Source organism: Cydia amplana, chromosome 19 (assembly GCF_948474715.1).
Source record: "Cydia amplana chromosome 19, ilCydAmpl1.1, whole genome shotgun sequence".
Taxonomy (NCBI): domain Eukaryota; kingdom Metazoa; phylum Arthropoda; class Insecta; order Lepidoptera; family Tortricidae; genus Cydia; species Cydia amplana.
The window spans coordinates 12573814-12599595 of NC_086087.1; the positions used below are offsets into that span (position 1 = coordinate 12573814).

At 39.7% G+C, this 25782-nt stretch overlaps 1 protein-coding gene across 2 annotated transcripts in view; it reads left to right on the plus strand.

The window, feature by feature from the left end:
- LOC134656892 (uncharacterized protein CG3556) overlaps positions 1-25782 on the plus strand; it is a 147475-nt gene extending 121693 nt beyond the window's left edge. The window contains exons 3-11 of one of the 2 annotated variants that reach the window (XM_063512435.1): positions 19820-19892; positions 20771-20967; positions 21491-21588; positions 22145-22392; positions 23470-23633; positions 23914-24130; positions 24311-24458; positions 24950-25161; positions 25538-25780. In XM_063512435.1, the coding sequence (XP_063368505.1) occupies positions 19820-19892; positions 20771-20967; positions 21491-21588; positions 22145-22392; positions 23470-23633; positions 23914-24130; positions 24311-24458; positions 24950-25161; positions 25538-25599 (1419 nt within the window). In that variant the 3' untranslated portion in view covers positions 25600-25780. Of the gene's footprint in view, positions 1-19819; positions 19893-20770; positions 20968-21490; positions 21589-22144; positions 22393-23469; positions 23634-23913; positions 24131-24310; positions 24459-24949; positions 25162-25537 lie in introns of both variants that reach the window. The other variant, XM_063512436.1, reaches the window with a different exon arrangement.

Sequence of the window (25782 nt, forward strand, 5' to 3'; positions counted from 1 at the left end):
AGCCATGTTACAATATTAACGCAATTTCTAATTAAGTATAGCGGTCTTGTATGCGATGTCATTGTGTTCAATAAAAGTGGCAAAATGGAGGAAAAGTCTATCTGAATTCTATTTTAAGAGGTTACGTAATTTCAGTTATAAAGAACCGTTGAAAGAGAAACATAAAAGCAGCAGTCAACGCTTAAAACTTGTATCAAAACCTTTTTTTACTAGCTGGTTTTCGTACCTGCTGAAAACATTGCCTGCAACTACCGCGTTTACATTATGCATGCGCCACGTGGCGAGCGGAATTCAATCAGTTTTTATTCGGCAGTCGAGTCTGCGTTCTGCAGTATACATTTTTAGGGTTCCGTAGCCAAATGGCAAAAAACGGAACCCTTATAGATTCGTCATGTCTGTCTGTCTGTCCGTCTGTCTGTCCGTCCGTATGTCACAGCCACTTTTCTCCGAAACTATAAGAACTATACTGTTGAAACTTGGTAAGTAGATGTATTCTGTGAACCGCATTAAGATATTCACACAAAAATAGAAAAAAAAAACAATAATTTTTTGGGGTTCCCCATACTTCGAACTGAAACTCAAAAAATTTTTTTTTCATCAAACCCATACGTGTATCTATCTATGGATATGGGTATCTATGGATAGGTCTTCAAAAATGATATTGAGGTTTCTAATATCATTTTTTTCTAAACTGAATAGTTTGAGCGAGAGACACTTCCAAAGTGGTAACATGTGTGTCCCCCCCCCTGTAACTTCTAAAATAAGAGAATGATAAAACTAAAAAAAATATACGATGTACATTACCATGTAAACTTCCACCGAAAATTGGTTTGAACGAGATCTAGTAAGTAGTTTTTTTTTATACGTCATAATTCGCCTAAATACGGAACCCTTCATGGGCGAGTCCGACTCGCACTTGGCCGCTTTTTTAAGGGTGAAGTCATCCGTGACCGCAGCTGATTCAGCCAATGGGCCCGATTCGGATTTTGAACTACATATCTATTAGATGTCTATTAGACATCACCAAGATACGACCACGATATTTTTAAGATCTAGCCTGTCAAATTTTACATTTCCACGATTCTGGAAATACTCTTGAACGATTTCCTGAAGATATTATTATTACGATATTTTAACGTAAAAGTGACATTTGTTGCCCGAATTGAGCTGCAAAAGAGAATTAGTTGAAATCTAAACTACAACGTATCTAGTACATATCGTATCGTTCTCTAGTCTAGAACGGATCTTGTTTTCCGAATACCGCGGTATCTGAATCGTCGGGTAAGGTTAGAAACATTTAAATTACTTAATAAATAAATACTGCACCAATTTCGCCCCTCCTAGTCAGAATAGGTACTAAATCTATTCCTCTGTAGATTGTTCGTCCTCTGTATCCACGTAAGTTCATAGAAAACACGGAGAGCTCCGTCGAATCCTGTTGGCCTAGTAACTTGTTACCGCAAGTGTGTCAAGTAGGCTTGCCACAGCACGCTTTGTCGTTTCGGAAACCGTTGCAAGTCTGACTTTTGTATTTATTTTGTTATTCGACAGAAATAAAACTTCTGATCTTCTTGGACTTGTTTCAATCTTTCTGAATCTTTCTATGGTGGAAATTACGCATAAATATATCTGCCGAAGATCTGTCCAAAGACAGATATTTTCTTCATTCCCGCCCATATACAATTCCCACCATACATCTGTACGTAGGTATATCCCTAGCTGTCCTAGTATCTTCTAAAAGTGTGGTTTTAAAAGTGCCACTCCGGTTAGGTGATATAAAAATAACTCAATCAATACTTTATAACCAGTGAATCCGTGCTATGGGGTCATTCGCTCAGATGCATTTGCCTACCCCTTTCCATGGCGATGCTTTATGTTGGGGCGTTGGGGGGAGGGGGAGCTATATGTTAAGTAATAAACTAAGAATGATCTTTATTTGCACCAATGCTCTTATTATGATATTTTCAGATGCTTAAATTTGATACAAAGTACTTACTAGTCTATGCCGCAATTAGGTATAATACCTTGTACTTAATACCTTGTACTTGGGTTAGAAAAGTCTGCAACAATTTTGATAACATACTCAGTGCAAGTGTTTTATGCGTCATAATTTCATAGAAGTTTGACGTTTAAAATAACACTTGCACTGCGTGTTCTATCAAAACCGTTGCAGATTTATCTTGGTCTAACTCTACTCATATTTATCATAAAAACAATGTTGTATTGCATTGTCACCGAATCCCGAATGCACGCCAAGCAGACAGTCGAAAAATCATTTGTACTTCTTACCTACGTTGCAGTAAAATCAAAACCTCTAAAAATATCCAATGCACATACGATGGCAACTATCAAACTTACATTGACGAAGGCAGAGGCACACAGTGTAAATAGCGGCATAGCGCATCTGCATATCAAACGCGAACTGTCAATGTTATTGCGACTCGCAGTGTTTAAACACGTAAAAACTAGTGCCCACGCCAATTACTGGGATTAGTTGCCAAGCGGACCTCAGGCTCCCATGAGCCGTGGAAAAATGCCGGGACAACGCGAGGAAGATGAAGATGATGAGTGTTTAAACACTACGCGGGCCACGGAGCGAGCTGCCCTAGTAGCACGGTCGCATTTTTATCGTTTGTCACCATGCCTGTCACGTTCTACCAAGTATATATGTAAGTGCGAAAGTGACGGGCATAGTGATAGTCGATAAAATGGAACCGTGCTGAGCTCGCTGGTATCCGATCGAGGTTACACGTTACGACTTACACCATTAGGGTCCGTCTTTAGGCCACAAACTTACATATACCTATGGAACAAAATTTTAACTTCATTAATCGAGAAGTTTCAGAGCAAATAGGTTGTGACAGACAGACGCCTAAGTGATCCTATATAAGGGTCCCATTGTTTCCTTTTAAGGTACGGAACCCTAAAAATAAACACCAGTTTATTAAAGAACATCTTAAGTAAATATTACTTTAATAAACCGAGAATCTAAAGACAAACTGAACAAAAACCGGAAAAAGGAAAATTGCTGTCGGATCGCAAACAAAACATGGTGTTTTAATAAAACGTGTTTGTATCGGGGTGACTGATGGGGTGAGGGGAGGGGGAGAGGGTACGATCGGTCATTCGCGATCGCTTCAAGATTTATTACTCGGGACAAAGTGGACTGCCGATGTCGGTAAACAAGATGTTGAATAGCGTAATTGAGCGGTATACAAGTTTTTACCCAAAAACTTTTTTATTTGAGTCTTTTTTCGTACCTTCCTACATCCTGAGTATTAAAAAAACCCGCCAACTGTACTTTTGTAGGGATTATATTTCGTAAAGGAAATCCCACCTCACCCTAACTACGGGGTGAGCTGAGATTTCCTACTATTTCGTGTTTATCTTTAAAGTTACGAAATGGAACTAAGTTACACAAAATCATAAAAAAAACTAAAATACAAACGACCGGAACATTTAATATGTATAAAAATCAGTTTGCCATATGTAAAAATACAATTTTATCGAGTTTTGAATGTTAGTTTTGTCCCTACTCACCCCATTTAACGGTACCTTTTGGCGTTGAGTGAGACCCTTGGCCCGTGGGGTCCAAGCGCCCTTAAGCTTATTGAGGAACTATCCAAAAGGTTAGTTGAGGTCACCGTTGACCGCAGAGCTGGCAGCTTCCTCGCTCAAAGAATTAGTCTAGCGGTACAGCGAGGAAATGCTGCCAGCATCTACGGCACCATGCAGCAGGGAGATATTTTTTAGTATTTTATTTTAAGATTACTATTATTTATTTCTAGATTAGTATTATTTATATCTTTTTGTTTGTAAATAAAGTTTTATAGTTTAGTTATTTTTATTTCATACTTTTAATTAGTTAAATGTATGTGGATACATTTCAAAATACATATAAATCTCCAAAGTCCATTACGTAACAAAACCGATGAATGACAGTCAAAGTTTTTTTTTACTTTTACAAACATATAAACCATTCTCAGAAAACTAGGCATCGTTAACAATAAAACTCATGCATTTTAATCTTGAAATTAGCTCAAAGTGAAAAACTTAAGGAGCCCTTTTCAGTATCACTAGAATTCCTTATCTAAAACTCCTCAAAGAGGACATTGTTAAAAATTCATGGTTGATCCCGGCATTTAACTTTCCACTTGCCTCCCAGTGACTCGCGCGAGTGGCTAAACTTTTAAACTGGCCATTACTATAAGGCAACTTGGGTATTATTTTTTAACTAGCGACCCACCCCGGCTTCGCACGGGTTAACAAATTATACATAAACATTCCTCTTGAATTACTCTATCTATTAAAAAAACCGCATCAAAATCCGTTGCGTAGTTTTAAAGATCTAAGGATACATACGGACAGACAGACAGACAACGGGAAGCGACTTTGTTTTATACTATGTGCTTAGAACCACTGGATCAAAGAAAGTCGGGTAAATACGTTTTAAGGTAATAATTCATGAAGGTATTCGTTATTAGGCTTTCTGGTCCTTTGAGGAGTATTTATAAGAAAATCTCGCAGATTTTGAATAATGTATAGGAAAAATGAGCATTGCTTATGGATTTATCACTAGGTACATAGTATAAAACAAAGTCTTTTCCCGCTGTCTGTCTGTATGCTTAGATCTTTAAAACTACGCAACGGATTTTTATGCGTTTTTTTTAATAGATAGTGTGGTTCAAGAGGAAGGTTTATGTACAGGGGTCGGACAAAAAGTGCGGATGACGTAAAAATGACGTAATCTTGCACACAGGATGATGTTTGAGTTTGTATTTAAACTTCCGTGTGACATGTAGTAACAAAGTAGTACCTATTAATGAAGTAACAAAATAATCGTAAATAAATCCATGGAATTAATAATACAGGTGGTAGGGTGATGTAGTGAATAAAATAAATTTCACGAAACTTGCCACAATATTCGAGTAAAGATGACATTTTAGAGCGTTTTCTTATACATTAGTAAATATAAATTTTAGCTAAATATAATCGTGAAGATACAATAGCTAAACAATAACGAAGTCAATTTATTGTTCATCTGATTGACAATGTGTCAGTCAAAAACGTACTTAAGTACTCATTTCAAGTGGCGATATCGTTTAATAAAGAGGTTGATTAATGATTAAGTGGTTTGACGTCATCCGCACTTTTTGTCCGACCCCTTTATGTATAATTTGTTAACCTGTGTGAAGCCGGGGCGGGTCGCTAGTTATTAAGAAAATAAGGTTTGTTTTATTTAGTTTAGTAAGAATAAGAAAGTTTTTATTGTCCACTGTGTAGGTAGATATACAAATAGATGATCTGTACAAAAAATAGTATCAATAGTACCTTTGCGAACATACAATATAATTCTTAAAGCTACTTATAAACTAAATTACTATATTAACTAAATTATTTACATTTTGTTGCCGCATGCAACAAAATGATATTTTGTTACATATTTGTTGATATATTTATAAAAAGTGTAACTAACGGGAACTTGAGACGTGACCGTCCGGAAAAGACAATTTATGATGGGACACACAAAGTTAGTTAGCAGTTTTTAATTTCCGCTACATAAAGGCTTCTTCAGACTTTACAACATATGGCAATTGCTGGCTAAGTAGGAGCAACTAATAATATTAAATCGATCTATCAAATGCCGCAATGTATTGCAAATTGCATGCGATTATCGGTGACTTTTGGAGAGATCATAAAAGGTTGTCTGGAACAGTTCGCAGTTGTGTACATCTACTTATGTTGCTGTTTCTCTGTATTATTTCATTCTATTGAATTAAGAGTCTTTGTAATTGTAGGTACTATAAGTAATTATCTATACATATCTACAAAGTACGTTCTGAAATAAAAAAGTGTTTTCTATAAAGAATTTTAGTTAGGGAATGTAAACCGGTTTTTATTTGTTACAAACCGGTTTTGTTTTAGTACTCTACGAGAATTTTATACTAGAATGACCACAAAAATGAAAATTGGAAAATAGAACTCATCGTTTCTCCCCCGAACTCTTGATATGAAAGGATGGAACTCCGAACTCTGCAACAAGCTCGCGAAGGGTGCTCAATTACTCGATGGCCCGAGTGCCAATTAGCAACCAGCGGTGACCTTTACAGCAGGCGTCTAATGATCCATCGTACTACATCATTGTTCCTTGTATATCTCCAATCTAAAGCAAAACAATATAAATATTGATAGCAATGTAGTATGTAGGTACCATTCCCGTTACTATACCTATACAGGGTGTGATGGATAACCCGTATCGGACACCTGGATGCTGACCGATGGACACGCATCTATCTCGTCCCGAATTCGGCACATATTGTACCATTCTCGACACAGTTACGCACCATTCCTGAGCTTTATTACAATGAGGTCTAAGAATGGAATGTGTTGTTGTTTGTAGCGGGTTCAGGGGTAAGAGAAATAAAGGATTTAATCGTATGTTTCCCATGGGGTTTCAGTATAGGTACTTGTATGGAACACGCATAGGTACTTGTATTTGCATGCCGCTCTTGGCTAAACATGTGATACTTACTAGCGATATTGCCTGCTTATACTGATAATGTCAACTTATGTTTAAGCAAATAAATCATTCATTCATTCACGGACTAAGAGTAAGTAATTAATAATTGTTCAATAATTGCATTTTATTATGTGATCAATCGTATTTTACTCTTAGTTTGATAATAACTTTATTCCAAAAATAGTTATCCTGAACCCGAAGACATGGAAAATGTGTGACCACCGCTACTTTTATAGAGTCCTTACACTAGCGCAGCGGTTCTCAATCTTGTTTTTTGACGGAACTCTTTTGGAAAGCGAAATACTTGATGGAACCCTACAATAAAACAATAGTTTTTAGAAGTGTATTTTTTTATTAAATAAGCATAATTCTAAATTCTTGCGGAACCCCTAGGGTTCCGCGGAACACACTTTGAGTATAGCGTCTGTTGAGCGTGGACGTTTATTCAGCGCTATGGAAAAGGGTGTCGCTGCGCAGTTGCGCCAACGTTGCATCGAGAGAGTTGACCAGGCGCTGCGACGCTCGGAGGACACTAGTGTGGGGTCTCTTATGAACTCTCTCTGGGCTCAAACTGAGTGGACGCTTGAGTGGCAGCCAACAGCGGGTCGTCCACGTTGGACAAATGGGGCATTATCTATGAAAAGGGACCTTATTGTCGATGGCACTTACGCCGCACAGCGTCGCGCGGCATTGTATTTATATCGGAGCGTCGTTATAATGGCGTAAGCGCCATCGACAATAATAAGGTCCCTTTTCATAGATAACGTCACAAATGGCCTCAGTGCACGCTTACTCAAATCCCTTGGACGCTCGACGCCACGCTGCACGCCCCGCTGGTCTTTCCTCTCTGAGGCCGTATCCAAGAGTAACCCAAGAGACTAAATCTGTCAGTCGCGATACTCGCGATGTGCCATTAGCACGGTTGCGCGTAAGTCGCGGTAATCCGGCCCGGTCTTACTGTCCACGGTGCAATTAATGGTTATAAACGATTTGCTGATTAATTTATGCTTCAGTATTATACAAAACCCGATTCTTATAGTAGCAGTATCTGTGTTCATGACAAAATCAGCGGCACTGCTACATTCAACTATTGCAAGCGTATAGTTTATTATTTTACGTCACCCTAGGCCCGTAAGTGGAATTTTCTTCCCGCTACGCGAGAAGAAAATCTCACTTCCTGGCCAAGGCAAGACGTAAAAAACTTTATACAAACCACGGGCGGTAATTCGTAAAGCCCCAGATCGCATATTCGGTTCGGGCCACAAACACCTGTGATCTGGAGCATTTACGAATTCACCTCCTTAGGTATGTAATGTACTATTCCATTCCCTCTAATTATTCGCCTTTATCAAGGTTTTATCTCTCGCCTTTTATCTCGGTCCTCCATAACGTTTCTTTAACATTTCCGCGCGGACATTTTTTATGGTTTTTAAAATTGTTCTTGTACCGCAGTTTTATCTCAGGATTACCGTAGGCTCTCTTTTATGGCGCACTTGTTTTTAGGTAATTTTTATAGATAAGTAGAGGCTTGTTGAGTTGAGCCGAAGGTTTTTAAGCAGTATGTAGAAAATAAGAGACAAATACGAGGGGCGTTCAAAATATTCTCGGTATTGATATCTTACAACCTCTTCTAAAATTTCTTTCGTTACTGGCCGCTAAGGTTTATTCATTGACATTAAAAAAAAGTATAATTCGAACCGAGATGTTCTTTTGTTTTTCTGCAATTGCTGAACAAACATGAACATCATGTGGGAATTGACAATGTTAACTAAATTAGAACATCGATGCGTGATAAAATTCTTGACAAAACATGGTAAAAATCAAAAAACCGTAAAAGAGGAAATGGATTATGTTTACCGTGAGTCTCTTCTCGCTCCTTCTTTATCTACCATTCAAAAGTGGTCAAGCGAGTTTAAACGTGGAATGGAGAGTGTTGAAGACGACCCTAGACCTGGCCGGCCTGTAGTAGCTACTTCACAAGAAAATATTGATAAAGTGGAAAAACTTATATTGGAAGATGGTCGAGTGAAGGTAAAATCTATAGCACAAGTAACCAATCTCTCTATTGGTACCGTACATGATATTATCCATGACCATCTTAATATGTCAAAAGTAAGTGCAAGATGGGTTCCGCGAATGCTGACTCGGCTTCAAAAAGACATGCGTGTAGCTTGTTGTTCCGATTTTATTGACCTGTGCGGTGAAAATCCTGATGAGGTGCTGCAAAGAATAGTTACTGGAGATGAAACCTGGGTTCATCATTATGACCCAGAGAGTAAACAAGAGTCCATGCAGTGGCACATTAAGGGTTCAGCTCATCCCAAGAAGTTCAAGGTCATCCCTTCAGCTGGCAAGGTCATGGCCACGATATTTTGGGATTGTGAAGGAGTATTACTGATCGATTATAAAGAAAAAGGTGTAAATATCACAGGACAGTACTACGCTAACATTCTACGTCAATTAAAGGATGCAATCAAAGAAAAGAGGCGAGGAAAGTTAACCAAAGGTGTTATGCTTCTGCATGACAACGCCCCCGTCCATACTGCTCATATTGCCAAGGCAGCTATTGTTGAATGTGGGTTTGAAACTGTTACTCACCCACCGTATAGTCCGGACTTAGCCCCCAGCGACTTCTTTTTGTTCCCCAATCTTAAAAAGGATCTGCGTGGAAATAAATTTTCCGATGATGAAGCATTGAAGGCGGCAGTGGAGGAGCATTTTTACACCAAAGATAAAAAATATTTTTATGCAGGATTAAAAAAAATAATTGATCGATCTTTTAAGTGTATGAACATAGGTGTATGAAGAAATAAATGATTATGATTATGATTATGATTATGATTATAGGGGGGGAGTATATTGAAAAATAAAAATATCAAACTTTTCGTACTTGTTTGTTTTCATTCTCATACCGAGAATATTTTGAACACCCCTCGTACTTATAGGTATTTTGTTTTTGTTGTTCAATTGGTGACCAAGACGATGACGTCTTAACTCTTAACCCCACTGATATATATCGGCCTGCGAGTTAAACGCAAAAGGTGACAGTTCCGCATAATTGACAGATTTGACAGGCCGATATCGTCCGGCGGACTGGTTATCAGGGCCCATTCTGATGGTATATTTATGATTAGTTAGGTATGTGGAAAAAACGAAGGCATTTACCTTTAAAAATTTTGTGGTAATAAAAGTTCCTATATTTTTTTATCTATTGCAATAATTAACTTTTTAAGACAGTAACTTTTTAAGACAAAAAAACTAAAGTCCGTCAACCAAATCTTGTCAGTAGTAAAAGGCGGCAAATTTGAAAAATCGCGGGTTAGCAACACTGTGTTCGAATAATTCCAAAATGCGTGTCATCTGTGTTTTATCTGTGGAATGTGGATTGATGAATGACAGCCGTCACCTTATTTGTTTTCATTTGGTTTTCATTCTGAATCGTTTCTGTTTCAAGAGATATTTCTGCTGTCACCATTAAATACCAATACATTAAATAAGAATAAGCAAAGCTAAGGGGCCTGCAATGTACAATCATGCTCGTTGATGGTAAACATTACTAAAAATTGAGGTTATGACAAGTACATACTAGAAGAACTCTTTCGAACATTTAAGATTATGTTCAGTTTTTTTGTTTTAGGGTTAAAAGGCATAAATAAAATTAAAACGTATGCCTAAATCTATCCAAACAAGACCATAAATTGTGTCCTGGAAACCGTCCATAGGCCCACATGTCTAATATTTTCAGCAATCAGTTGTGACTATTTACAAAGATGCAATAGAATACTACAGAGTATTATGCTTGGTTGTAAGTGACCCGGTAACATTGGTAACTTCATTATATTTTTTCAATTAATGACCTGAATTATAGTGTAAGCTAAAGTGACCCTTATCTTATTTACCTTTAAATTAAATAAACACCCAAGTATCAGTTGTTTTATTTTTAATATGTAATCCTATTGTACAATATATACCAATCAAAAAAAAATTACACAGGTATGTCATATTCATCCAGAAGAGTACACTAATTTTCATTAACAAGTGGCATATTATATTGTAAATAACAAATATATGCACTATCTAATTATCTGCATTTTGATATGATTTTATTTTAGTAAACTTTAGAAGACATAGATAGGGAACAAAGAGAATATAAGCACTACGATAGGGAGTTGTTTTTTGATATCTTCAAATTTGTTCATCATTTTGATTAACATTGTTTTAACATCGCTTTTAAATTGTCCGTCCATGTTTCAAATTTTTTCAATAAACCGCGAGTGACAATTTGAATTGACGTACGCAGGGCGCGCTCAGCGGAAAAAAAATATTTTGGTTCGATGTACATTGCTGCTTTTCTTAGCGCAATACTGCTCTTTGAGTGTTGCCCTACTTTAGTTTGCTTTACATTGCTACTGACAAGATTTGGTTGACGGACTATACATTGTGGGTTCCTCTGAGGTACCTACCTACATAGGCATAACAGTTATGCCTATGTAGGTAGGTACCTCAGAGGAACCCACAATGTAGTTTTGTTTTGTAAACTTTTACTAGTACATTAAGCGCCACTTGCACCCTCCCACTAACCCGGGTTAACCCATTAAACCGTTAACCCATCAGTCACAAATTGTACTGGTAACCATGGTTACTTCAGGTTTAACCGGTTAACCCCGGGTTAGCGGGATGGTGCAAGTGGACCTAAGTAATATCGGCTTTGTCATCTATTTAATCTAATCCAATCTAATAAGTATTAAACCGAACATTTTTATGACACAGTCTTCAATTCGGTTCAACGCCGGCCAAACCATAATGCCCCTACGTTTGTTATTGCTCTGGAGCCCTGTACGGTTACCATCAGTTTGTCACTGACATAAACGCCGTCGAGAACGTAATTTACTTTCTATACATCTCGCTCGCACTCGCATATTAGTGCAAACGGGATGTATAGAAAGTAAATTACGTTCTCGACGGCGTTTATGTCAGTGACAAACTGATGGTAACCGTACGGAGCCCTAAAGTTTGAAACGTAGCGCCAATCGGGGTCAACGGTCGCGTGTAGCCATAGACTGTCTCACATAGACTCCACAACAATTCACTACCAGCGTGCATTAACCTCGACTACTACCTGCGTTTATTATAGCCCTGGAGCTCTGGATCCCTAGGGCTCCAGGGCGATGTAGGCATTGGGGTCAACGAGCGTGTGCAGCATTGAACACCTAACCCAGACCCCACATGTTGAAGTGATTCCTAAGACTTGGGTCACTAACTCCTGCTAAGTGCTATTTTACTGACAATAAGTACAAGTTATAACTCACATTTATAGACGGGTCTTTCGCGAAATTTATTTTATTACCTTTATTTGCCTACGTTACGACACAGGTTTCACTGGTCGTGGTCCCAGCTAACTGATGTCCCAGCAAAATGTCAAAACAGAGATTTGTGTTGTGCAACTACCCGATGAAAAGTGTATGAAAAAGTTTGGGGTAGACATCACATTTTCAAACATCCCACTACACATAATGTTAATTATTGTCAATAGTCCGACACGCAATACTCACAGTAACAATAAGTATAATTCTACCCTCGTAGTAGACTTTGTCTGTGTCGTCTGACATAATTTAGATGGCCCAAGGTCCATCTCGAAGTGATCTGTGCCATTTGTGTGACATTTCCCGAGGGCAGACACATTGTCCGTAATATCGTGCTGACCGCGTAGCATGGGTGTGTAATGTTTGATATACTTACAAAAACTGTACATGTGATAGTAGTTTTCGTAGGTAAATATCCATTGATATACCGTACATAAATTCTGGAAACTCATTGGTACGAGCCAGGGTTTGAACCCGGGACCTTCGGACTGACAGTCGCACGGGTTTACCGCTCCTCTGCTACGTAAATTGTAGGTATGTTAAACTATTGACTTACTCAGGGACTTTACACAGACGAAAAGCAATATAGCTAGATTTATTTATTTATTTAAACTTTATTGCACAAATTTACACAAAAAGAATACAAATGAATGCATTCTCTACCAGTCAACCATTGGTCTAAACAGAGACGGTTAGTTTGGTGCAGGATTGTAAAGAGTAGATATGAAAATAGACCCAAATTGAGACTTCTATGATACTATACTTACACAAATATACATTTTAAATATTAGGTTTCAATGCAAAAAATCATTTTCATGAAATTTCAGCCGCCAAGACTTATATTGAATGAATCGGTATAATATGTTGTTTCTGAATAAAACCCCTGTCCATTAGCGTAAATGTTAAATAACAGAAGTAGTCCTCAAAGGTCTGAAGAGTGTCCATTGAAGTCTGAAAGCGTGTGTGTGGCCCTTTATAAGGAAATTGCGTGTTATACGAGCGTACGAGCTTAGGGGTAGGATCCTTTGACCGCTACCCGTACATTGACCCATATCAAAAAGAGAAAAGTATTTACGAATCTCCTGTACGTCGCCATCGGATATAACAGAGCGACCAAGGTGTTCTCAAATATCTAAACAAACTCTCAAAACCAATATTTGGAAGCAGAAAATTGATTTTTGGACTATTTTATTGCGCGGTTATTTTATCGAATGTTCCAAAGAAAGAGATCCTTACGCATAGACCTAGCTTAAACCTAAGGCCCTCAGCACACGGCGTCGTAACGTAAGAGACAGAAGCGTAAAAAGCGTATCGTAATATTTACGGCAGTACGAAGTACTTAGTAGTAAAATATTTTTCACCTCAGCAGCTCGAACAAGGGTACTTTGCTACTTAAAAACAGTGAGCAAAATCGCATTTTGCTCACTGAGTGAGACAAAATGAGCAAAATGCGATTTTGCTCACTGTTTTTAAGTAGCAAAGTACCCTTGTTCGAGCTGCTGAGGTGAAAATTTAATTGTTGGTATATCTTAAGAAAACATGAGTGAATAGATGTAAGTGATGAAGAAGGAATACGTTTTTCGGGTTCTCTAATATGTTCTCACTGCTGAGGTGAAAAATGTTGTGTACTACACGAGATCAAAGTTATTTACATCTCGTGCGCTTTTGAGTCCCTTACTACGCTCAAGATTCTAAATTAGATTCACTCGCTACGCTCGTGAATCTATTATAGAATCTTTCGCTTGCACGGGACTCAAAATAAGCACTCGAAGAAATATCAAACTTTGATCTCTTGTTGTACAAATAACTATTATTGCGACGAATACGAATACATTTTGTATCTAAGTAATATCCAAGATATTGATTCATCGAATCTTTAGGTAAAATGAGAGCTCATTTTTCACACGCCCTGTTCAGTAAATAAATAAAACACATCTCTAAATATGTATGAACGCTCACATTTCGCTCGCTACACATAGGTATCCTCTCTACACTGTTCGTGTTCACTGCCTATTCGTAAACCTTATTGCAAACTTATAAAGTCCACTTAACGTCAACAGTGGTACATACATGTAAAGGCATAGATAAATCCTCCGGCACGCGCTGATCCGTGTTTGATTTGTACTTGATTAATGGTTCTCCTGTTGTGTTATGTTGCCCTAGTATTTTGACTTCAGCTGGTATGGCTAATGGTGCATGTCGGAATGGAATTTCATACAACTCATTTAGGGGAATGTTTGCAAATGCTTTGTATCAAAACGAGCGAATTGGAGGGTTAGTACATTTGTATGGGAACTGCACGCCGACTGCACGCCAAGTGCAACGTCGGCGTGCAGGTGCCATACAAGTTGCAGTCGGGTTTCAGTCCGTATGTACCGGCCCTATTTGTAATAACAGGTTATAAATTTGGTCAGGATTTATTATAGAAACACAATGGATTTGTTGTGTTAAAAGTAACATAATTGACAATCTAGAAATGTAATTTCTTACAGTAACAGATCTGTCACTGTACACACATCAAATCCAGATCAATTTCCGAACCTGTAATTAGTGTAATTCACATGAATCACGATGAATGAATTAACACTTTCTCTGCCAGCGAGCGCTACGCCCTACGAGCGTAGCCGATAACACGCGTTTTACGCTTTGTATGTGAAAAGGCCGCCATGAAGAAATAGTCCTCCTCTAAAACCTCATTCAGAGCTCATATGTACACAGGTAACACAGTACAACTTACTTACCTACCTAAAATCGATTTACAAGGGAGAAAATTTTAGATTGATATAGGTATACATATATACTTGGTCAACCAGATCTTGACAGTAGAAAAAGGCGGCAAATTTGAAAAATGTAGGCGCGAAGGGATATCGTCCCATAGAAAATTTGAATTTCGCGCCTTTTTTTACTGACAAGATTTGGTTGACCAGCTATATTTGTATTATGACGGGCGTGTGAAAACGCATTGACATCATTTTCAAACATCAATCAATATGCGTCGAAGTTACGAGAACCCTTTTAAGTTATCTCAAACACAACAGATCATATACGAAATACTTTTACAATATGATATAGCTATTCGATAAAATACCTACATTTTCCAATCAAAATATTGGATAGATTAGATTCTCCAACGTAACCGATATCGAGCACGCCATCGTGAGGTAACGTAACGAAGTAAAGCGGCATTTACACGGGTGGCTGCGCGGGCGCCTCGCAATTAGCGCACCAGACGGAAAATTAACTCCTCGCCCGAAATGCTCCCCTGGTACTTCGGCTGATGCTTTTCAAGCCTTTAACGCTAAATTTTGTTATTTTTTAATGTTGTGTGAAGAGGGTGGAATTTTACTTCTTTTTGCATTTTACGTTTTGTGTGTAAACGAAAAATTAACTCCTCAACCGAAATGCTCCCCTGCTGCTCCCCTGGTACTTCAGCTGATCCTTCAAGCCTAAGTTTTTTTGAAGTTACGTAAGTACCTAAGTACTAAGATTACAGCGCGCTATAATTCTGTTGCAGCGTTACTTATAAATACATATGAAAGTAAAATAAAATAAACGCAATAAGACTTTAGTTCGGGCGCTGGTCTCTCACAATTACATATCTTTAATACTACTAAGCTTCAAGCCATTTAAGCTTCAAGTCAACGATCACCCCAGAGAAATAGCCAGATTTGTAATCGTGGGGCAGAGCGAATAAAACGCCAAGTTTAAATGGAAGGGATATTGTAAGCCATCCATCACTGATCTCACGAGCGCGGCTACTTTATTATCTTTGGTTACATAACTGGATTCTCAGATACACCAGTGCAACGTGACCTCGCTTTTCTATGCTCTTAAACTGGCTCGTTGGAGCGACACACTCGTGTTCGTGTGGAATAAGTGTGCTCTTTACAAAAGACGAATTACTTTGTGTTGCGATCGCAAAGCTGTGGTTTCGAGGATTAACTAACAAATAACCTTCTGTTATCTGGACGCATGGTAGAGCGTTGAATAAATAAATAAATCATTGTAAATTTTTCACAAAACGACCTAGAAAACGATTCGAATATGAAAAATGTTATGGTTTTGATATCACTTTGACGATCGCCTTGGTGATTATGACATGTAAAAATATTTTCACCACACCAGCTCGGAAAGGCTTACTTTGCACTTCAAAAACTGATAGCAAAGTTGCATTTTATTCACATGTGAGGCAAAGTAAACAAATGCAAATTTTGAGTTGCTTTCCTATGTTTGCTGGTAGAATTTACTTTTAAATTATGATTTTGGATGATACATATTTAATAACATTCATTTGGATTTGATTTTGTTTGATATTTTACATTTAATATTTGCTTCAGGTTGGTGTGGTGAAAAATTTTGTGTCGCACTCGGGGGCAAATTTTGTTTAACCCTCGTGCTTTAAAACCCTCGCAACGCTCAAGATTCCATTTATCGAACTTCGATTTCGTTCATATTGGAATCTTTCGCTTGCTCGGGTATCAATATTAGCACGAGCGGTTAAACAACAACTTTGCCCCCTTGTAAAACAAATAACTATTTTTTATCAATAAATTATCGTATCGTCAGTCGTCACAGGGCGGACACGCCATACATCAAAAATCATTTGCGTTTATATGTGTGCGCGGCACGTCTGTACACGCGTCATTGTGTACGTGTGGGTAAGTCGCTTTACTGAAAGGACGCCAGAAGTCCGCCAGATTCATGTCGCGGCCTGTCGCGGGGCGAGGTAATCCAAACCGGGGCGGGGCGGTGCGTGGCCGTTCTGTATGATAATACTATTACTTATTCTGTGGTATCGTATCGTATCGATTGGCGCGCGTGTCACGCACGACTTTCACTTCCTTTCGCATGTAGGTACCAATCAGCGTGAACGACCTTCAAGGTCGTATCAAAAAGGAGATCAAAATCGCAAGTAACTATTAATAAGTAGTAAGTTAAGAAGCTTAATAAGGCTTGTGTTGTGGGTTACTAATTGAAGATACGAGTGTAGGTATTTAATATAAGTACCTACACAGATAATTATCTATCTTTTTGGCGCCCTTTCACATATTTAGCATGGATCGTCATTAAACTGATTCATAAATTATATGCATTGAAAACTAAGCAATTTTTTTAAATCAATAAATTGTGAATCGAGAAAACAAAATTCTAAAAGGTAAGTATCTCTTGAACCAATGGAAATTAATATAAAAAAGAAGCACTAAACAATAAAATTGTTCACGCGCGAGTTCCCGCCATCAACGCGTATAAAAATGTAGATTGGCCGCATTGCGAAGCCGCGCCGTGATGTCTAATACACTCACTTTGCATACGTGATACTGCGTCGATGAGCAATCCGCTTTCATTAGAGGGCTCTGATTCCAACAGCCTTCAAAAATACGAATTATTTATTACCTTTAATATTTACAATCAACGAAGGTGGAACGGAACAATGGTGTTTCGGACATTTGGGTGGTGTGCGCGGAGCTGAAGCCAACACGTAGAATAGAATAGAATAGTTTAATCGTAGACACACAGAGAATAGACATAATTACACAAAAAGAACATAGTGAAAATAAAGTGTCACGAAATGGCCCCATCTCAGCATGTTGCTGGCGACTTCCAGCGCTGATCTTCCGTAGTGTCATGGGACACACGCAGAGGCAGCACCCGCCAGGGTGCAAGGACTATTGAAAGTTGATGGAATATAAAATGAGCTAGCCTATTGAGTGAAAGCAATGGACTAAATACTGGGCTATTGGATAAAAAACCGGACGCCTGCCTAATAAATCGGTATTCTATTTTATTTCCGGCAGACGGTGACTCGCCTCCACAAAATGGGCCCCCACAAAATGGGCCCCAACAAAAAGCGACATCTAGGATGGCTCAGGGCAACACGTACAGGGCTGGTCCAACAAGTAATTATTGACTCTAAGTACCGTTGATCTTTATCAACTCAGAAATGGATAGAAAATAGTCAGTTCTCTGAAAATCCATACTCGCCCGTCCTCGTGCAACCATTAGAACATTCGCCGGGGAAACTCCTCATCGCCCATTATTGCCTGGTACCTTTCATATGGCTTTCAATAAGATTTCCCTGGTGCCTGTTATATTTTCACTGGCTTTAAGAGTATTTTTGAAGGTTTATGCAAAAAGGCGATACGGGAATTTAAGTAATACACATTTTCTCGTAAGCTAGGTACTCTTGTGTGTGCATATATGTGCTCAAAACCACAGTATCTATGGGACATTGGCCACAGAAAATGGAACCTAACAGTATTATTATTTATTCTGTGATCTAACTACATAAACATAACCGAAGAGCTAAATAAATGTCCTAAATAACATTGCACTAGCATTGGTACGAGTTGCCGAGCGGTAAGATTTTAGGATTTCAAATCGGAATCGTGGTTAGAATACTGATAGCTCGAACAAATGAGTTTCTCTAAACTTATGTTCCTACGAAATACCACTTCGTTTGAAATAAGATTAAAACTATAGTTTAAAATAATGTGTTTCATTTCATCTCTAAAGGGGCCCACTGATTAACAGTCCGCCGGACGGTATCGGCCTGTCAGTTGTTCGGAACTGTCAACTTTGTGTTCTAATTGACAGGCCGGGACCGTCCGGCGGACTGTTAATCAATGGGCCCCTTTAGACTAGTACCTTCGAAAATTGTTCTTATCAGGTTGCCGAATGGACCCAGGGGGCCAATCGTACATAGATTGACAAACGCCGAAAAATAAGAAAAAATGCTTCGGGATGACAAATACGATACATGACTCATGATGACTATTTATTTCCATACAATAATTCAGTTTCGATTGGCGTTTTTTACCAACGAGTCATTTATGTACTTAAAGATATATATATATTTATTTTAAAAAAACTTTATTTTTAAACTAGGTATTTTGAACCGTCTGTGCTACCAGGCACGGCGCCCATAAACGTAGCAGTGAATAAACCAAGCCTATCAACGCCATGACTAAACATAAGGCACAAACAGGCTACAAAACACAATTTATTATCCTGTTATTTATTATAAGATATTCCTCGAAATGTAAGCGTATTTTGTTTGGCGAAGGCAAATATTGTAACATCGTGAAATTCGTGAATAAAGCGCGCCGTCTCGAGTGGGTACGGATAACGTTCAACACACTTTATTTTCGAGAGTACTAAAATTGTGTAGATCGATCTAGTCTAGAATTTCAATATCCACTTAGCGTAGCTTCGAACCTATGCTTTTAGGTCTTAGTCTAAAAATAAACGCTTTATAGATGCGAATAACGTTTTAAAAACCTTAAGTGTAGGCCTGAGTGGACGCTCGAGTTGGGCGTGCAGCGGGGCGGGGCGTGCGTCGTGCATGTTAAACAAATGCAAGCGTATAGGAGCGACCTTAGTGCACGCTGCTCACATTACGCGTGAGCCCGACGCCACGCTGCACGCTCCGCCGAACGCTCCGCTTCGAGCGTCCACTCAGGCCTTACACTAAGTGTAAAGTAATTTGAGCAGCGTGCACTAAGGCCGCTCCTATACGCTTGCATTTGTTTAATATGCACGCCGCACGCCCCGCCCCGCTGCACGCCCAACTCGAGCGTCCACTCAGGCCTTACACTTAGGCTATTCATGGATATGGGCACGGCGTCATTTATTGATTCATGAAGGGACTGCGACATTGCCTAAAATAAAGTATAGGTAGGTACAATTTTGTAATGGTGCTTATTTTATTTTTTTATTTATAGAATTCGTTTTAAGGTCACAAAACGGGTACTTGCGTGTCCTTTGTAATTTCATTATTAAGGATGACTCACGTTCCGTCATAGAAAATCGTCGGACGCCTTGGTCCGGGCCCGGCGCGCTCTAGCGTGAGTCATCCTTAATTTTAATCTCTTGTTACACTTCTATACTTATTTTAGTTCGCAGTTTCATAAACTTATTTGTATTTATGTTGTTACAGATGACCAGCATGGCCCGTCACCTGTTCAGCCTGTGCGCGCTGCTGGCCCTGTCGGCCGCCCGAGGTCAGACTGGTGAGTCGCGCATCGCATGCGCCAAACTTAACGCCGGCTGTACACAACTACACACTCGTCGAGAGCCAGGCCGAGGACGAGTGTGTACTCGTACATACTGCCCCCTTCTTCTTGCCCTTCTCCGATTGGGTCGGATTACCGAGACTATCGGCGATGGGCTCAACGAGTGTGTACAGCCGACATTAAACTGTCACTTTCCAGGGGCTCTTTAAGACTTTAAAACTATGAGGCCAACATGACTTACATTTTGATATCAAATATTATTAGAGCTATAATCACCTCTTTCGTCATCATCATCACCTGTTTATACCAATATGAATTCGTCAAAGTCAAGAGTAAATTGGCTCTAAGTAATTTTTCATGCGTAGGTATAGAAGTTGGGTACCTGCTTTAATGTTAGACTTATTTACATTGTTTTTATTTACATTGTCCGATTCGATATCAAATGTCAGATACGACCACAAAGAAGAAAATTCTAAAATGTGCCTTTTTATACTACTACTACTTACTTGGCTGGCACGATGACCTAAAATGAATCTTGGCCTCCAACACAAGAGCACGCCACTTTGCTCGGTCCAGAGCGGTATCACGCCAGCTTTCGCCGACGCCGCACTCACGGAGATCTGCCTCCACTCAATCCGCCCCACGATATAAGCCCGCCTTTTTATAAGTATTGGTTTATTCATTAATTGATAAAAGGTTTAGTGTTAAAAAAAACTTAAAACCAAGAAAGCATCTGATGCCATAGGGCACTCTCTAACAGCTGCTTTTCCGAGGATCATCCGACATCCGAAATCGGACCGGACAGTGAAAACGCTCTTAGAGCGACGACATAAGGCATAAGATTGTCAGTCTAAAAATTTCCCTTTTTTTTTCAGAAACCGAACCACCCACCACCATCACTACCAAACCGCCACCCACTACCACCACAGCGGCGACTACCACCGTCGCCTGGGAGACCAAGACCCTGAACGAGGGTCAGGCCATTCAGAAGGCTTTGCAGTATCTGCTGCAGCATCGGCAGCCAGATTGGGGCTGGGGAAACGATACGCATGATGTCATGCTCACTCTTCAGGTGCGTGTAGTGAGCATCTCTTAGTGTAAGGCCTGAGTGGACGCTCAAAGCGGAGCGTTCGGTTCGGCGGGGCGTGCAGCGTGGCGTCGGGCTCAAGTGATTTGAGCAGCGTGCACTAAGGCCGCTCCTATACGCTTGCATTTGTTTAACATGCACGCCGCACGCCCCGCCCCGCTGCACGCCCAACTCGAGCGTCCACTCAGGCCTTACACTTACAGCGTTTTTCAGGATCATTCTTCATCTCTTTCGCATAATACTGATTAGAAAGAGGCGGAAAGGCGAAGAGGTGTTTATTCTTTGCACGTTTGCACGCGACTCGTCGAACTGTCTGATGCTATGCCCGATCCGAGCCCGATCCTAGAGTAATAATGCTTTGGAACTATCTTAAGCAAGGTTTCATTTCCGTTTCATTAAACAAAATTGATGCAGTGATTTTGTAGGCACTTTGCCAAGGATAATCACATTAATCATGAATCTACTTACTGTAAAATCATCATTATCATTATCATATTCCTTGTTACAGCTTGCAAACAATACTGGAAAGGAGATCGAGCAGCAGGGATTGGAAATGCAGCTTTCTGCCAAACAAATGGAAATCGAGATTCTACTTATGATGTCAAAGTAAGATGTTTTATTATTTAAGTAGGTACATATCTTATAATTGTATAAATATTACGTTTTCCCATGAAAAAGACTAGCAGCTCTGTGAGCTGTAAACCTTGCGAACGATTGCTACGCCATTTTGAAAAAAATAATTAACAACTAGTCATACAAAAATCTATAATAATTTTCCAACATGCTTACCCAATTGAAAAATTCGTCCTGTAGAGGAGAAGAACATCCGGATCCGGACATACGAAAGAATTTTTGCCCAAACTAGAACGGAGACCACGGCTTTCGCTCGATCAATAAATGTGAGAAAAATTATAAATCAGTATTGAATGCGCAAAAGCTTTACTATCACAAATGCGTAAAGTTCTTGCTCGACCTTTATCTAATCTATCTATCTATCAATCATCAATCTTTAAACGAGCAATTCTTGTATATTGATTTATTTATATATTTATATGTATATATTGTTTTAATATGTTTTCCGAGCAATGCTCGGCCTCCCAGATATTATGTATTAAAACGAAGAATCAAGCATGTATGACGAAACGTATCGCGTTGTCAACAGGCACCACGAGTCTCCCCCGCCGCTGGCGCGCCTCGCCGCCTACACCCTCGCCCTCGGCGCTCTCTGCAAGGACCCTCGCTCCTTCCACGGACGTGACCTAGTCGCAGCCCTACTCCACCGGGAACCGCCGCATGACTTCGACTTTGCATATGCTACTCTGGCCGCCTGTTCATCTGCAGCTCATGTCAGACGTCGCCATATCAGGCGGCTGCTGGATATCGCTAACGCTGCCGCTGATCATAGCCTTGGTAAGATTCTTAATCTTTTGTAAGTGATAGCCTGATAGCCTTAAGCACTCTCTGCAAAGACCTGCGTTCCTTTGATAGACGCGACTTGGTAGCAACCTTGAATAGACAACTTTGACATCGCTTATAAATCGTCCTTTGTCGATCGGGAAAACCATGACCCATACCTATCTAATTTCATCACAAAACCTGCATCAAAAACTACCAGGGTAAACATGCCGTGGTAGTCTAGGTATTAGGTACTCTTAGTCGGTTTGTTTGTGCTCTGATATAGGTAGTTACATTCCCGATGATTTATGGTGAATATGGTTTGTCAGCTCTGAACTCAGAAGCCATGCTATGAAGTGTGTTAACTAACACTACTTCATACCTAGCTTACCTACTTACCTAATCCTTAAATAATATTAATAAATGCCAGATCAAATGCCTCCGAAAATATCACAAAAACGCTCTGTTTGTTGAACGGATCAAAAGCATTGGCGTTTCATACTTGACTTGGCAGAAGAAAAGCCCCTTCGGCAAAGTCTGGTTTTGTCTTACAAACACTACGAATAATCGTCCCCTTATTTTCCGGGTAGACGCCTCAAATAAGGAAATAATCGAATCATTCGCTGGAATGTCTTGATTGGATAAGGGGACAAACAACAAGGAAAAGTGGTGCAAATAAATAAATTGGTGAAATCCGTCCCCGGTCTAATTCGATTTTGATTGATGTAACGGTCACTAACATTCCTTATGCAACGGTTTTTTAGCTATGAGACAAGATATATTTCATAGAATTTAAAACGACATTTTATAAATATAAGTTAGTGCCGCTCTCCGGAGAAATCTGTGAAATTTTTGGTTGTACATGTATAGAATTATCAAATATATTTTTGGATAGGTAAGTACTTTTATCAAAATTTCTCTTCAAGCTTTCAATTAGTTTTGATTCAAGTTTGCTTTTTCTGACAACAAAAAGTTATCTCGATATCGAAAATGCTCCATAGAAGCGTAACGGCAACAAAATTGATTTTTTTTTTCGGAAACTAGAGATTTTTTCGTTTTCAGACTATACTTTATATTCCATCTGCATTTCAGATACGATCTCGATGGTGATCCTGGCGTTGCGCTGCGTCGTGCAAGACCACCGCCACCGCAGTCTGCTCCATTTCGTGCGGCGCCCTATGGCCGGCCTGGCGCGCCAGCAACACCCTGACGGGGGCTTCGGCACGCAGCTGACAACCACCGCTCTTGCTATACAGGTAATGTTATTAATGTTGTCAATCTGGACACTGAATACCACATCGCAAAAATAAGATGGTTCTCAAGGCCTGGCCTTCAAACTTTACTACCCTTTGGCTCTCCCGTTTCTTTTTATGCCATATGATAAGGGCTCATGGGCTTTAGTTCGGAGACGCAATTAATTATGGTACTGATTTAAATTAGCGGCGATAAAAATTAGATATTTTTCTTGTGTAAGAAGAGAAGATAGGCGTTCAATATGCAACTAATTGTCCACAAACTAAAACACTCTCTCTTCAGGCTCTAGAGGACTCCGACAGTGGACCAGGCGCGCATCAGCACTGGAGCCTACCCTCAGCGCGCAAATGGCTTCTGGAGCGGCAACAAGCCGACGGCGGTTGGGGAGACGTCCGTGATACTGCTGCTGCCGTTGCTGCCCTCACTCCTGCCTCCCTGGCAGCAGTCAGGCCGCCGCATTGCAGGAACAAGTTGCAGGATAACCGGAATGAATCGCTAGGTACGTTGCTAATAGCTGCGCGTCTCTTCAATTGCTAGGTGACATTCTCTTATTCACTCACTAGGCTCTTGAAAAAGTGCTTTATGTTTGCATCATCCCCTTGAAACGTCATGGCCTTAATTTTACCAATATTTTTTCATTATCCTGATAATGAAGATCTTAACCGTGTTATTTCGTCAGATAACAACAACGGCGATGGCAGCCTGAAGATGTCATACCTGTCGCACACGAGCAATGAGTCGGACGCGCGCAACGTATCCTTCACCTACACGCTGTGGCTCGGCACCAACGTCACTGAGAACTACACGCTGTACATGATGGCTCCCAGGTACGTCTTACATGTCGAAGTTACATGTTAAGTTAAATACGAGTTTGGTTGATACCAATTGTTAATGTTCATTCACTACATAAATTGGTCAGTAATTTGAGAGTGCACCAGCGTCCCTCTTAGCAGTTACGAACGCAGTAGGTGTGGCCACAAAGGGCCTGGCGACCGGCAAGACCAAAGCGTTTATTCTGTTCAAATTATGTTGTAGTTAGATCTATTAGCATATATCGCCAGTACGTATATCAGCCTTCTCTAGAAATATGAGTGGTGACATTCTTGGTGGTGTGTGCAAAAACGTTAATATTTGAGAGACGTCCTTTGTTCAATAAACAGTTAAAAAGTTTAGATTAGCAATTAGGATTATACGCCAAATGCACTGGTACTGATATATATTTTATCAGCCCCTTTTAATTTTTATATGAGCTACTAGTATTTGTTTCCCTTCATAGAAAATAGCAATACCAAAACTAAGAACATTCTTCTCATTTCAGAAACATCTCTTTCTACCACGTAATGCAAATGGCCGCCGAGCAGGACCCGAAGTTTAAGTTCGAAGCCAGTGAGTGGCCGAATGGGCACTACGTCCACACGCTCGCCGGACATAAGGAAGAACCCATGGGCTATCATTATTGGTTGCTGTACCGTCTGACCGAGATCCCTGATCCGGCCAGCCCACCTGGCAACCAGCTTGTGGCTCCAGTTGGTGAGTATCCTAGAAACTCCTGAAAGTCCTGAACCCTTGGTAGGCTGAAGTATGGTAGGACATATGGAGGAACCGATGGCTTGCCATTACTGGTTGCTGTAGATACCGTCTGACTGAGATTCAGCCAGCCCGCATGGCAACAACCCTTAGTAACAGAAAGAACAAAATTTCTGCTATAATTATTTTCGTGTATCTATAATCTTCTCTTTTCTTAAGTAACTTCTTCGTCTTGAATATAAACCAACGCACAATACAATTGAACTTTACGTAGTTGTTCCTTCACTTCACATCTTACTACGTGTTTCTGTCGAAGGCAGTTTTCCAGTTTATTTGGTTCTCATATATTATTTAATTGGTTCTTCTTTTTTTATTTCAGGTGTCGACGACCTCTTGGTAGAGGACGGGGAGCATTATCTCTTCTGGTACAAGAAGCTGTAAATCCGTATTTTCCTTTGCCGCGCTACCAGCGGCTCTTAGATCGTAGGTATCTTGAAGGACTTTGCTAGAAACTTAATAGTATTTTAACGGAGGCACAAACCGAGCAGAGAAAATAATTCGTTCGCAATTATAAATTTTTTGAAACTTATGCGCAGAATTTCAAAGTGGTTTCACACGAAAGTA